Below are 14,972 nucleotides of genomic sequence, written 5' to 3' on the forward strand. Positions count from 1 at the left end.
AGAACAAACTCACACTGTACCCTCTATAAACCAACACTACATATGGCAATGTCAGCAACATGAGATCAGTCTATTAACTTTGTTTGTTCAGCGAAGTTCCTAAAGATTTTTCATCATCCTGCCCTAAAAACAACCAATATATACCGAGCCGCACACTACAAGCCAGGAGATTGTCTGGATAAGTAAAACACTGGTAGGCAGACATATATATATATCACACACACACATATACACACCACAGGACATTGGCCATGACAGGAACCCCCATAAACGATTTTTTTTCTAATTTCCCCCAAGTGTGACTTATCTGCTGAGCAGTTGTGTTAGGTCAGGCTGTACAATTGTCTGACTAACTACTGCTCAACCTAACTTGCTACAGTATGAAAAACACAAAACCTGTAGTAAAACGATTTAATATGAAGTGGCAATTCTAGAGCTGTCTGACATTATGAGATCTCATTGCATTCTTTACACAAGCATTTTCCAGAATGAAATTATTTGCAGTCTGTTTTACTTTACCTCGCATGGCAGTGATTACCATTTAACCAAAACTACTGGAGTCAATCACACATAAAAAAAATAAACATAGAACGTGAAATTATCCTATTTTACTCTGATTTCTTCCAGAATCAAAACATGTTAAACAAAAACCAATGTAATAAGAATTAAAGTATGCCGGGTATACCTATCATACAGCACGCAGGGCATTTTATAGTAATCGCATAATGTGTACATGCGGGCAGGTTGCAGTCACAATATAGACAGCTGCATTTTAGTTTTAAGTCTCTGACATTAGGGAAGAGGAATAAACTAGAAGTTAGCTGCAGAGTCTGCACATATCCACACTCCCACAATGGTAAGCGATCCATTTCACGCTGCTTGCTGCCCCGCTCGGCAATATGGGAGCAGAGACACGGAATGAATCCAGACCAGTCACTGCGTACGACTGATAAAACAATAAACAGCAAATGCCCATCTCTGTTCTTTAATGGGCGGTCACACAAAACGTGCCTGCATGCACAATGCTGAACTAGTGAGTGCATGACGTTTTCTTGATAGTAAAAGTGAGGCAGACTGACAGCAACAGTCCCAATATGGAAGGAAAAGACGCGCTGGTAAAAAGAAACAGAACGTGTGAATCTCCAGGTCACTCATCCACATGGACATTGTCCGCTGGAGAAGGAGGATCTCACTGAGGTGCTTTATACAAAGAGAGCTTGTTACATAAAATGGGGTGAAGGGGAGGGAGAGAATTGGGTAAAACACTGCGCTTCTCTCGCAAGACAGACACCGATTATCTGCCTTTGCTCTTCATCTTCTGCCTGACCTTCTTACCGGGTCTTTTCTGAAACAAAGACGGAAAAAAATTATGAGATGGTTGATCGTTAGGGGACAACCTCTAGATGCTGGTTTTATTCATGGATCAAGTGAAAAGTGACCAACAGAGGGGAAAAAGGAGCAGAAAAAAATAAATAATCTACATTTATATGCTGTATATTTAAGTAGAGATTGTAGCCATATTAGCCCAGGGATGCAAATGTACAAAAAAATAAATAAATAAAAAAATAGATTAAATTCGTATCCTGTAATACCTTATTGCACTAACAATTTATTAATGACAAGCTTTCGGGAGAACCTCCCTTTCTCAAGCCTAAAGCATTTCGGAGCAAGACGACACAGAATTCAAAGTAGAGTTGTGATACAGGGGTTAAAGCGACATGGTGCAGATAAGACACAGGTTTGGTAGAAAATAGACACCATTCTCACAGAGGGTCGTAAATATCTTGTGAAGATCACAGAGTGAGGGGGGAGGAAAAACCAAGCAAACCGTGCAGAAGATGGTGCTAGGAAGGGAGAGTATTAATATTAAGAATGCATGAAGGCCTATATCCAGCATAAACACACACACACGTAGTGTATATGTACAAGTTCATACTGCAATATACATATAAATACAACCAAATGCACAAATGTTATAATAATATATATATATATATATATATATATATATATAAAAATATATATGGGTTTATGTATGTGTACATATATTTGTGCATTTGGTTGTATTTATATGTATATACATATTTACAAGTAGTGTATATGTACACGTGAGTGTGAGATGAATATAGGCCTTCATGCATATCCTGTAACTCATGCATTCTTAATATTAATACTCTCCCCTTCTAGCACCATCTTCTGCATGGTTTGCTTGTTTTTTCTCCTCCCTCTCCCCCCTCACTGTGACCTTCACACAAGATATTTACGACACTCTGCGAGAATGGTGTATATTTTCTACCAAACCTGTGTCTTATCTGCACCATGTCGCTTTAACCCCTGTATCACAACTCTACTTTGAATTCTATGTGTCGTCTTGCTCAGAAATGCTTCAGACTTGAGAAAGGGAGGTTTCTCCCGAGAGTTTGATCTGTTTTTTTACATCTGATAGATAGTATTTTTTTATTTTATTTACTGTTCCACTTTTCCCCCCTCTGTTGGTTAAATTTTCTCTTGACCTGTGAACCAATATTATTATGTATTTTGCAGTACACATCCTTTTGCTTTTTCTGAATATTTTCCAAATCGTTTTTCATTAATGTCGTTCTGTTGAACCAAACCACCACGCGAAGAGCATCTAACACTCTGAGCAAAATTTTAATTTTGGGGAAAAAAAAAAAATGCCTTTGTGCACAAGTTCTACTAAAAACGCGATCCCTCCTTGTTCTGCCTACTTACGTTGGCATTTTTGCCGCCCTTCTTGCCGGGCCTGTGAGGACCTTTTCCATGGGCCACATTGGAACGGAAGCTGGACACATCATTTACACTCTCTTTAGTATTCCTCTTCAAACCTTTCTTCCTTCCACCAAAGCCAAACTTCTCATCTTTATAACGACGTTTTGCATTCGGGCTAGGAAAACAACAACATAATAATAATAAATATATACAATGGCACAGATCATTAAATCAGCTAAAAAAAAAAAAAAAAAAAAGTGATCAAAATGTTCCTTACCCTTTCTTTGATTTCTGAAGAGGTGCTTTTCCAGATTCACCACCTTTTTTCTGAGGTTGGTCACCCTCAAGAAAGTCCAATTTATCTGAGAAACCTGGAGAGACATTTAATAAGCTTGTTTTAATGACAAAATGCTCCGAGAGACAACAACAAAAAAAAAATGCATGGGAGAAAAAGCCATTCAGGAATTAACCGCTTTAGAAACTGGTGTTTTGTCATTTATATGACCTGCAGATGGCACAGGAGTATAACCTAATAATTAAACAGACTTAGAATTGTATGTCTGCTGCTGGAATGTCTAACTTTATACATGTATCTTGAATTAGTTTTTTGGCCGTCCCTTATACTCACACGTTCCTGATTCTTACCTTTCTGGTATTTTTTGATTTGATTCATCATTGCTGATTTTTCTTTCTGTCTCTTCTGCAAGACTTCTGTTTGTACCTAAAAGTCAAATACAAGAAACCAGTGTAAGAAAAAAAAAATATAACTATAATCCAACACTTAATCCTCCAAGCACCATGTAACCTGCAGTTATAATCCATCTACACTGATAACATTTCAATGCGCTTCCTTTCCTCTTGACCCACCACTTGCCCGCTTGATCCTGTCCCATCTCACCTTATCAGATCTCACTCCTGTTGTCTTGTGTCTTCCTTAACGCACATCTTCAACTGCTCTGTCTTGCGGTGTTGTCCCTGCTGCCCTTAAATATGCTACTGTTGTACCCATCATAAAAAAAAAACTATCGTCCCATATCCCTGCTCCCTTACTCATCAAAGCTTCTGGAAAGACTTGTCTTTACCCGTGTGTCTCATTTCCTCAATTCCAACTCTCTCCTTGACCCTCTTCAGTCTGGCTTCCGCCCTCTCCACTCTACTGAGACTGCGCTTATCGAAGTTACTAAAGACTTAATCGCAGTTAAATCCAAAGGCCACTACTCCATACCAATTGTTCTTGGCCTCTCTGCTGCCTTTGACATCATTGATCACTCGGTCTCTGTGACTGACTTCTTGTGGTTTTCCTCTTATCTCTCCCAACACTTATTCAGTGTCTCCTTTTCTAATGATACTTCCTTCCCCCATCCTGTCTCGGTTGGAGTCCCCCAAGGCTCTGTACTTGGTCCCCTTCTAGTTTCTCTTTATACTGCCTCTCTTGGATTCCACTACAATCTGTACGCTGATGACACCCAGATATATCCTCTCTTCCCTGGACCTCTCCCCTGCAATGTGTCACTGCTTGCCTTTCTTCCATCTCTGACTGGATGTCCTCCCGCTTTCTGAAACGGAATCTTTCTAAAACTGAGCTCCTTGTCTTTCCTCCTAATACTTATCTCCCCTTTCACTCTTCTTTCAAGTGAGTGGTACCCACATCAGCCCATCCTTGCGTTATACTTTATTCAGGCCTCACATTTGAGCATTACATCCAGTCTGTTACCAAATCCTGTAGATTCCACCTTAAAAACATAGCTTGCATCTGCCCCTTTCTTGCGCAAGGAGCTTGTCCATGCTCTAGAAATCTCTCGCATGAATTATAGTAACTCTCTCCTAATAGGTCTTCCGACAAGTCGTATTGCCCCACTACAGTCTGTAATGAATGCTGCCGCCAGACTGATTTTCCTCTCCTGTCGCTCCTCTCCCCTCTGTCAGTCCTTACATAGGCTTCCTGTATCCTATAAGAGTTAATTCAAGGTACTAATCCACACCTATAAAGCACTGACCAATCTATCCCCTCCTATATTTCTACACTGATCCGCAGGTATACCCCTTCTCGGGCTCTCCGCTCTGCCCATGACCTTCTCCTGTCCGCTGCTCGCACCCGTACTGCCAACACACGCTTGCAGGACTTCTCTCGAGTGGCTCCTTTCCTTTGGAATATCCTGCCTACCACCAAACTCTCCCTTAGTCTTCAATCATTTAAAAATTTCCTTAAAAACCATCTCTTTAGGAAAACGTATGGCCTCCCAGAGTAGCCTCTACCTCACATACCTATACTCTCTTCTCCAACTCTGCTTCACTACCGCCTTATTTGATTGCCATCTCCTGTTCTGTTGGATTTTACACCACACCTCATATAGACTGTAAGCTCGTTTGAGCAGGGCCCTCTTTAACCTATTGTTCCTGTAAGTTTTTGTAATGGTCTCATTCATTGTTTCAATTCCCCCCTTTGATAATACTGTGTAGTGCTACGGAATATGCTGGCACTATATAAATACCAATAATAATAATAGTCAGTACGTTGGGATCCAACCCGCTTAGAGGTTTACAGAAACATCAAGTCCACAAGGAATGAGAGACATCTGAATCCCAGGGGATAGGGGAGAGGTACACTGCCTGAATTCACTGTAAACACCCTGGAAGATTTGTGATGCTCAGACAGCCTAAAGGGTTCCGCCAATCTCAGCCTTCACCCTATGATCCTCTGGATCCAGCATTACACATCATTCACTAAAACAGCTTCACTTGGCAATAACTTACCTTTTTACCGTACTTCCTCAGTGCTCTCAGCTGTTTAGCCTTCTCGGATTTCTCCATCGCAGTCTGTTTGGCTTGAAGTTTGTGCCGAACCTGAGAATTAATGGAACAAAATTGAAGCCAAATGCAATGATTTCTACAAGTAGAGCATTTCTTAATAAAATGGGAGATTAGTGCAGCGCAGTAAGCTGTTACAATATTACCTTCTGCATGTGCTGGTCAGATTTTGCCATCTCTGCAAAGTAATCATCAGGTCGCTTGGTGGCAACTTTCAATTTATGGAGACGTGGAAGAGCAAAGAGCACAGCAGCCTGTGCCTGCCGGTAACTGAGAATAAAGATACGGAGAAAAATAAATAACTAACAAGATTTTATAAACAGGAGCTCGTCCAATTTTCAGTGCCTTAAACTGACATTTTCTTTATAAAAAAATAAATAAAATACACACAGACAACCTAAAGGTAATCAGCAAAACATGCATAACCTGTAAATGGAGAGCACAAGCCCATTTAACACAGTGAATGGTTTAGATCAGCGATAGGCAACTTCGGTACTCCAGATGTTTTGGACTACACCTCCCATGATTCTTTGCCAGCATAATGGCTGTACAAGCATAGAGGGAAAGGTAGCCCACAACATTTGGTGTGCCAAAGATTACCTAGCCTTGGATTAGATGAAGAGCAGTTTATTCCTCATTTAGATAAAAAGATTAATGTCCTTAAAGTTTGAATGATGCAATTAGATCACATTGTGTTTAAAGGAACACACAGCTGAACTCAAGAGCCATAATGCACCTGTCCTTATCCATTTACAGCCCACCTTCCCAGTGCAGAGAATCCCTTGGCCTGATCACCACTCTGTCTCCTGTGAGCTCAGTAAGGAGACATGGTTTGATCAGTCGATGATGCAATCCAATGGTCTCATAAGAAAACATTGAATCCAATACTTTCCTGTAAGCTGCTGCTTGGTCAGTGCAGTGATAGCACCTCTAGTGGCCGTCTGTAGGAAAAGCCACTAGAGGCGTAGGTAACCCTTGAAGGAAAGTAGTCTGGGTGCAATAGTCCTGAAATGGAGTGCTCTGGGTGATTTTAGTGATCCTTAATATGACAATCCAGCACCAGGAGTCCAATGCAGTGTATGATTGGCATTTGCTTAAAGGAACACTAATATCCCTCAGACCACTTCATCTCAGTTATGTATCTCAATGTCTGAGTGTAGCGGTCCTGTCATCTTAACCCTACAATGTAAAACACCAACATTTTGTAGAAACTACCAGGTTTCCATTGCCGGGTTCAATCCACCTCTAATGGCTGCCTTCCAGTGAAACCTTTAATAAAGACGTCTATATGTAGAGGTGAGTATATTTAAAAGAAGAAAAACTACCACAACGAGAGGACAGTCTTAAATTAGAGGGGCAAAGGTTTAAAAATAATATCAGGAAGTATTACTTTACTGAGAGGGTAGTGGATGCATGGAATAGCCTTCCATCTGAAGTGGTAGAGGTTAACACAGTAAAGGAGTTTAAGCATGCGTGGGATAGACATAAGGCTATCCTAACTATAAGATAATGCCAGGGACTAATGAAAGTATTTAGAAAACTGGGCAGACTAGATGGGCCGAATGGTTCTTATCTGCCGTCACATTCTATGTTTCTATGTTTCCCATGAGATTAGTTAGACCATGCTGGATGTATGGTGTCTGATATAAAGGCTGGCGCAGTTAAAGTACGAATCATGTCATAATTTAAGAGAAAAGAACCACCACTCAGATAATGTTTATATTATGAGTTACCGATGAAGCATTCATTTAACCAGACCATTTAGTAACTAGCACAACCTCATCACCATTTCATGCACTCACAAACACATCTCTCTCTGGAAGTCGTCCTCTGCATTAATATTGTCAGAGTTTGGGGTCATCTCTCCATTGTGTTCTGGAATTTCGGACACGGGGGCTGTGGTAACATCCAGGCGTTCCAACCAGGGCATGTCTTTTTTCAGATCTATTAAACTCTGCTTCAAAGCGGACTAGAGAGAAAGGGAGATATGGTTAAAGGTTTAAACTACACACTTAGATGGACTAGGTATTTATAGAAGCCACTAGATAGATGCTACTTACTATATCATTGGAAGCTTTCCTTTTACCCTCCAGTACCACATTTAAACCAGGCTTCAGTTTCCCCTCGGCAAATGCTTGCTGAAGCTGCGAGAAAAAGAGAACAGATATGGTGTGTTTAAACTTCATGCAAGGATTGCTGGACTGTTGGATTTATAAATTCTATCTGGATGGGCAGGACTGTGCCATATGCACCCTCGGAGCCAGACCTCACAATGAAGACCGTGTGTGCTGGCTCCTTCCTGATCAGAATCGCTCTCTTTACAGAACTCGACTGCTGAGTGACCTATAATGCAACAGCAGCATTTTAATGTTCGCATTGCTGGCCCCACTTGCTACACTGACACACATTTGAGATTAATGATTTCATTTTTACCATGTTGATCCAACTCAGAATATATTAAGATTTGTATGTACAAGTGATGGGATCTTTGTTTCTGCATTACATTGCTGTAATTAGCCCTGCATGTTAAATAAAGCAATCATTCTCAACTCTTGGAAGAGACAGTAGAGAAAAAAATATATATATATATAAATACAAATGTAACTAAACTTTTTTGAATTCGAAGCTGAATTATAGCTTTTCGATGTTTTCAGAGTCAGAAAACTGACAGAACTGAAATCACAGTAACAGACTGTTTAAGAATAAAGTAACGAGTGCAATAAATTGCAAGTTCTCTGGGGATAGAAAGTATAGATGTACATGAATGATATATCGAAATGTATTCGTTGATATAAAACTAAACAATGGAATATTACAGTATCTATAGCCCAGCTCAGCACATGGGACTTGCAGAGTTTAACACCAACAGGTTAATCTAATAACGTAAGAATTGTCAGAAATTCAAAGTGAATTTTAATTTAAGGCCAAGTACCATTTAAACTTCAAAGAATAACCCTGCAAGTGAATTGTGACTTGTTAATAAAGGACTAAAGACCGCAAAGCTCCGATTCACAATCTACTCCCAGTTTGCTACAGACCATGTGCACTACGTAAACATGACTACTAGTAACAGAATATTAATACCTTACAGAGAGTTCAGAGAAGGGCTACTAAACTGGTTCATGGATTGCAGGATAAAACTTACCAGGAAAGGTTAAAGGATCTTAACATGTATAGCTTGGAGGAAAGACGAGACAGGGGGGATATGATAGAAACATTTAAATACATAAAGGGAATCAACACAGTAAAGGAGGAGACTATATTTAAAAGAAGAAAAACTAACACAACAAGAGGACATTGTCTTAAATTAGAGGGACAAAGGTTTAAAAATAATATCAGGAAGTATTACTTTACTGAGAGGGTAGTGGATGCATGGAATAGCCTTCCACCTGAAGTGGTAGAGGTTAACACAGTAAAGGAGTTTAACCCCTTAAGGACCAAACTTCTGGAAAAAAAGGGAACCATGACATGTCACACATGTTATGTGTCCTTAAGGGGTTAAGCATGCGTGGGATAGGCATAAGGCTATCCTAACTAAGGCCAGGGACTAATGAAAGTATTTAGAAAATTGGGCAGACTAGATGGGCCGAATGGTTCTTAACTGCCTTCACATTCTATGTTTCTATGTTTCTTCACATTCTATGTTTCAAACTGCTTGCTTAGATATAGGGCAAGTCAACTATGTCCCACTGAGGCTTTAAACTGGCCTTCAGACTGCTTGAGATCTCAGATTAATTACATAAAAGCTATGTTTTATTAGATCCAACCACCTGGATCTGAATCCTAAATATCTACAGCACTTCCCCAAGACAGGAGAATCAGCAGTCACGAATATCACAATGTCCCCAGCAAGAGAGAAACCGCCCATGACCAAACGGTTCAGTAATTTGCAAATGTCAGTTACCTCTTTATCAGTCAACTCAGATGGATCAAAGTCAGAGTCCGATGCGGATGTACTATCATCTTCAAAGTCTGACATGGTCACTTAAATCTGGAAATAAACATAACATACAATCTGAGCGCTGTGTATTGTTCCACAAAGTACATCATTAACATTAAGTAGGTAAACAGAAGGGTACATTTGAGGATTATCTATCAATTTTTCCAAGCACTGTAAAAACGACAGCTCACGATAGTGGTTATGGAGCCAGGAGCTCAGTGGCTAAAGCAGAGGTAAGCAACCTTCGTCACTCCAGATATTGTGGACTACATATACCCTGATGCTTTGCAAGTATTATGGCTATAAGAGCATTTTGGGAGATGTAGCATAGAATATCTAGAGAGCTGGAGGTTGCCCATCTCTGGCTTAGAGCACCAACTGATCACTCTCAGCCATTTGGAATAACCTGTACAGCCCGTGTCCGCTCGCAGGACCCAGGTAAATGGTCAAACTGTTCCTGTAAACACAGTCTGTCTGACAGGACTGGAAGAATAAAACCGTATAAAAGAGTTATGTAATGGTTTATACATAGCAAACTCCCAGTCGGATAATAATGGCGTAGGCTGGAAGGGGAAAAAGGTAAAACAAATAAAACTGTATTTAAACAGAATTCCCAATGTTTCTATTTCTCATTGTGAAGCTTTCTGTGCGCCGCGCGGTGCTAGAACGGACCTGGGATATTAAAGGTTTGGCATTTGACACAGAGCACCACCTGATCAATAAGACACTAATAGAAGTTACAGGTGATTTTCGATTATTGATTCAGTGGTGTATTTTCCAGTAACATGACAGATCTCCTCAGTGGCAGAACTACATCCGCACGCTGAGGTTGCCCGTTAGGCGACCCATGCACTCAGGGGAAAATGATGGCCATGTGTCTTCAGGGGCAAAGTAGTGCCCTACGGCCATTTAACAGCACGATCAAGCCCCTTCAATAATGACAGCACTGGGAGAAGACAGGCCATCGTGGGAGTACAGACTCAGTGAGTGACTCTCACACTGTGCTATAGACACCCCACTCCGGGGAGTGCAGACTCAGTGAGTGACTCTCACACTGTGCTATAGACACCCCACTCCGGGGAGTACAGACTCTGTGAGTGACTCTCACACTGTGCTATAGACACCCCACTCCGGGGAGTACAGACTCTGTGAGTGACTCTCACACTGTGCTATAGACACCCCACTCCGGGGAGTACAGACTCAGTGAGTGACTCTTACACTGTGCTATAGACACCCCACTCCGGGGAGTGCAGACTCAGTGAGTGACTCTCACACTGTGCTATAGACACCCCACTCCGGGGAGTACAGACTCAGTGAGTGACTCTCACACTGTGCTATAGACACCCCACTCCAGGGAGTACAGACTCTGTGAGTGACCCTCACACTGTGCTATAGACACCCAGCTCCGGGGAGTGCAGACTCAGTGAGTGATTCTTACACTGTGCTATAGACACCCCACTCCGGGGAGTGCAGACTCAGTGAGTGACTCTCACACTGTGCTATAGACACCCCACTCCGGGGAGTACAGACTCTGTGAGTGACTCTTACACTGTGCTATAGACACCCCACTCCGGGGAGTACAGACTCAGTGAGTGACTCTTACACTGTGCTATAGACACCCCACTCCGGGGAGTGCAGACTCAGTGAGTGACTCTCACACTGTGCTATAGACACCCCACTCCGGGGAGTACAGACTCAGTGAGCGACTCTCACACTGTGCTATAGACACCCCACTCCAGGGAGTACAGACTCTGTGAGTGACCCTCACACTGTGCTATAGACACCCAGCTCCGGGGAGTACAGACTCAGTGAGTGACTCTCACACTGTGCTATAGACACCCCACTCCGGGGAGTACAGACTCAGTGAGTGACCCTCACACTGTGCTATAGACACCCCACTCCGGGGAGTGCAGACTCAGTGAGTGATTCTTACACTGTGCTATAGACACCCCACTCCGGGGAGTACAGACTCAGTGAGTGACTCTTACACTGTGCTATAGACACCCCACTCCGGGGAGTGCAGACTCTGTGAGTGATTCTTACACTGTGCTATAGACACCCCACTCCGGGGAGTACAGACTCTGTGAGTGACTCACACTGTGCTATAGACACCCCACTCCGGGGAGTGCAGACTCAGTGAGTGATTCCCCATTCCTCCCCGAGCTCTATACTCACTGCTTGCACCGCTCTCCACGTGTGACCTCCCGGAAGTGACAAGTTCCACTTCCGCTAAAGATGGCCGCCAGGTCACGTGTTAAGAAAGGACTTCATTTCCCGGCATGCCTAGCAACATGAGGGGCCACATAACAGCAGAGTGCCACAGGACGCTAACAATATGGCTGCCAGAAACCACGGCAGGACTACATGTCCCGTGATGCCCCGCACCCCCTGTCTGCTGAGCGTCTGTCTCCATGGTAACAGTGTCCACAGCAAGTTCAGGGAGACAGACTGCCAGCTGCAACGGGTGAGCAAAGTGTGAGAATCCTGAGCATTATGGGGGGGCTGGGAGGGTCCATCCTGAGCATTATGGGGGGGCTGGAAGGGTCCATCCTGAGCATTATGGGGGGGCTGGGAGGGTCCATCCTGAGCATTATGGGGGGGCTGGGAGGGTCCATCCTGAGCATTATGGGGGGGCTGGGAGGGTCCATCCTGAGCATTATGGGGGGCTGGGAGGGTCCATCCTGAGCATTATGGGGGGGCTGGGAGTGTCCATCCTGAGCATTATGGGGGGGCTGGGAGGGTCCATCCTGAGCATTATGGGGGGGCAGGGAGGGTCCATCCTGAGCATTATGGGGGGGGGGCTGGGAGGGTCCATCCTGAGCATTATGGGGGGGCTGGGAGGGTCCATCCTGAGCATTATGGGGGGGCTGGGAGGGTCCACCCTGAGCATTATGGGGGGGCTGGGAGGGTCCATCCTGAGCATTATGGGGGGGCTGGGAGGGTCCACCCTGAGCATTATGGGGGGGCTGGGAGGGTCCATCCTGAGCATTATGGGGGGGGCTGGAAGGGTCCACCCTGAGCATTATGGGGGGGCTGGAAGGGTCCATCCTGAGCATTATGGGGGGGCTGGAAGGGTCCACCCTGAGCATTATGGGGGGGCTGGGAGGGTCCACCCTGAGCATTATGGGGGGGCTGGGAGGGTCCATCCTGAGCATTATGGGGGGGGCTGGAAGGGTCCACCCTGAGCATTATGGGGGGGCTGGAAGGGTCCATCCTGAGCATTATGGGGGGGCTGGAAGGGTCCACCCTGAGCATTATGGGGGGGCTGGGAGGGTCCACCCTGAGCATTATGGGGGGGCTGGGAGGGTCCATCCTGAGCATTATGGGGGGGCTGGGAGGGTCCATCCTGAGCATTATGGGGGGGCTGGGAGGGTCCATCCTGAGCATTATGGGGGGGCTGGGAGGGTCCATCCTGAGCATTATGGGGGGGCTGGGAGGGTCCATCCTGAGCATTATGGGGGGGGCAGGGAGGGTCCATCCTGAGCATTATGGGGGGGCTGGGAGGGTCCATCCTGAGCATTATGGGGGGGCTGGGAGGGTCCATCCTGAGCATTATGGGGGGGCAGGGAGGGTCCACCCTGAGCATTATGGGGGGGCTGGGAGGGTCCACCCTGAGCATTATGGGGGGGCTGGGAAGGGTCCACCCTGAGCATTATGGGGGGGCTGGGAGGGTCCATCCTGAGCATTATGGGGGGGCTGGGAGGGTCCATCCTGAGCATTATGGGGGGGCAGGGAGGGTCCATCCTGAGCATTATGGGGGGGCTGGGAGGGTCCATCCTGAGCATTATGGGGGGGCTGGGAGGGTCCACCCTGAGCATTATGGGGGGGCTGGGAGGGTCCATCCTGAGCATTATGGGGGGGCTGGGAGGGTCCACCCTGAGCATTATGGGGGGGCTGGGAGGGTCCATCCTGAGCATTATGGGGGGGGGGGGGGGCTGGAAGGGTCCACCCTGAGAATTATGGGGGGGCTGGAAGGGTCCATCCTGAGCATTATGGGGGGGCTGGACGGGTCCACCCTGAGCATTATGGGGGTGCTGGACGGGTCCACCCTGAGCATTATGGGGGGGGGGCTGGAAGGGTCCACCCTGAGAATTATGGGGGGGCTGGAAGGGTCCATCCTGAGCATTATGGGGGGGCTGGACGGGTCCACCCTGAGCATTATTGGGGTGCTGGACGGGGCCACCCTGAGCATTATGGGGGGGGGGGGACTGGAAGGGTCCACCCTGAGCATTATGGGGGGGATGGAAGGGTCCACCCTGAGCATTATGGGGGGGCTGGAAGGGTCCATCCTGAGCATTATGGGGGGGCTGGAAGGGTCCATCCTGAGCATTATGGGGGGGGATGGAAGGATCCATCCTGAGCATTATGGGGGGGGGGGGTCTGGAAGGGTCCACCCTGAGCATAATGGGGGGTCTGGAAGGGTCCACCCTGAGCATTATGTGTCCATTCCCGGCTATAAAGAGGGTACAGGTTGTGTCCATTCCCGGCTATAAAGAGGGTACAGGTTGTGTCCATTCCCTTTTATAAAGAGGGTACAGGTTGGGTCCATTCCCGGCTATAAAGAGGGTGCAGGTTGGATCCATTCCCGGCTATAAAGAGGGTACAGGTTGTGTCCATTCCCGGCTATAAAGAGGGTACAGGTTGTGTCCATTCCCTTTTATAAAGAGGGTACAGGTTGGGTCCATTCCCGGCTATAAAGAGGGTGCAGGTTGGGTCCATTCCCGGCTATAAAGAGGGTACAGGTTGGGTCCATTCCTGGCTATAAAGAGGCTACAGGTTGGGTCCATTCCCGGCTATAAAGAGGGTACAGGTTGGATCCATTCCCGGCTATAAAGAGGGTACAGGTTGGATCCATTTCCGGCTATAAAGAGGGTACAGGTTGGGTCCATTCCCGGCTATAAAGAGGGTACAGGTTGGGTCCATTCCCGGCTATAAAGAGGGTACAGGTTGGGTCCATTCCTGGATCTAAAGAGGGTACAGGTTGGATCCATTTCCGGCTATAAAGAGGGTACAGGTTGGGTCCATTCCCGGCTATAAAGAGGGTACAGGTTGGGTCCATTCCCGGCTATAAAGAGAGTACAGGTTGTGTCCATTACTGGTTATAAAGAGGGTACAGGTTGGCTCCGTTACTGGTTATAAAGAGAGTACAGGTTGTGTCCGTTACTGGTTATAAAGAGAGTACAGGTTGTGTCCGTTACTGGTTATAAAGAGAGTACAGGTTGTGTCCATTACTGGTTATAAAGAGGGTACAGGTTGGCTCCGTTACTGGTTATAAAGAGAGTACAGGTTGTGTCCATTACTGGTTATAAAGAGGGTACAGGTTGGCTCCGTTACTGGTTATAAAGAGAGTACAGGTTGTGTCCGTTACTGGTTATAAAGAGAGTACAGGTTGTGTCCGTTACTGGTTATAAAGAGAGTACAGGTTGTGTCCATTACTGGTTATAAAGAGGGTACAGGTTGGCTCCGTTACTGGTTATAAAGAGAGTACAGGTTG

At 45.4% G+C, this 14,972-nt stretch overlaps 2 protein-coding genes across 2 annotated transcripts in view; one reads left to right on the plus strand and one right to left on the minus strand.

Annotated features, from left to right (window-relative positions):
- Positions 1–595: 595 nt before the first annotated feature.
- On the minus strand, positions 596–11,717 carry EBNA1BP2 (EBNA1 binding protein 2). The gene is made up of 10 exons (XM_063427143.1): positions 11,654–11,717; positions 9,443–9,529; positions 7,599–7,682; positions 7,341–7,507; positions 5,685–5,808; positions 5,485–5,574; positions 3,376–3,451; positions 3,008–3,101; positions 2,734–2,905; positions 596–1,345 (listed from the first exon to the last, which is right to left on the minus strand). The coding sequence occupies exons 2-10, from the start codon at positions 9,515–9,517 to the stop codon at positions 1,295–1,297; spliced, it is 933 nt and encodes a 310-aa protein (XP_063283213.1). The 5' UTR covers positions 9,518–9,529; positions 11,654–11,717; the 3' UTR covers positions 596–1,294.
- Positions 11,718–11,828: 111 nt separating this feature from the next.
- The window catches only part of CFAP57 (cilia and flagella associated protein 57), a 78,603-nt gene continuing 75,459 nt past the window's right edge, over positions 11,829–14,972 (plus strand). Inside the window, exon 1 of the mRNA XM_063427649.1 lies at positions 11,829–11,942. The gene's annotated coding sequence lies outside the window, so the exon portion shown is untranslated. The remainder of the gene's footprint in view (positions 11,943–14,972) is intronic.

The sequence above is a fragment of the Pelobates fuscus genome, chromosome 7 (assembly GCF_036172605.1).
Source record: "Pelobates fuscus isolate aPelFus1 chromosome 7, aPelFus1.pri, whole genome shotgun sequence".
Taxonomy (NCBI): Eukaryota; Metazoa; Chordata; class Amphibia; order Anura; family Pelobatidae; genus Pelobates; species Pelobates fuscus.

What these genes read in the sequence shown, in the direction of transcription:
- EBNA1BP2 (XM_063427143.1), bottom strand. Translation starts at nt 9,517, where the DNA reads ATGTCAGACTTTGAAGATGATAGTACATCCGCATCGGACTCTGACTTT. An exon ending in TTCCAGAGAGAGATGTGTTT is followed by an intron (nt 5,809 to 7,340) that starts GTGAGTGCATGA and finishes CTTTATTCTCAG; the next exon opens with TTACCGGCAGGCACAGGCTG. An exon ending in CTGACCAGCACATGCAGAAG is followed by an intron (nt 5,575 to 5,684) that starts GTAATATTGTAA and finishes ATTAATTCTCAG; the next exon opens with GTTCGGCACAAACTTCAAGC.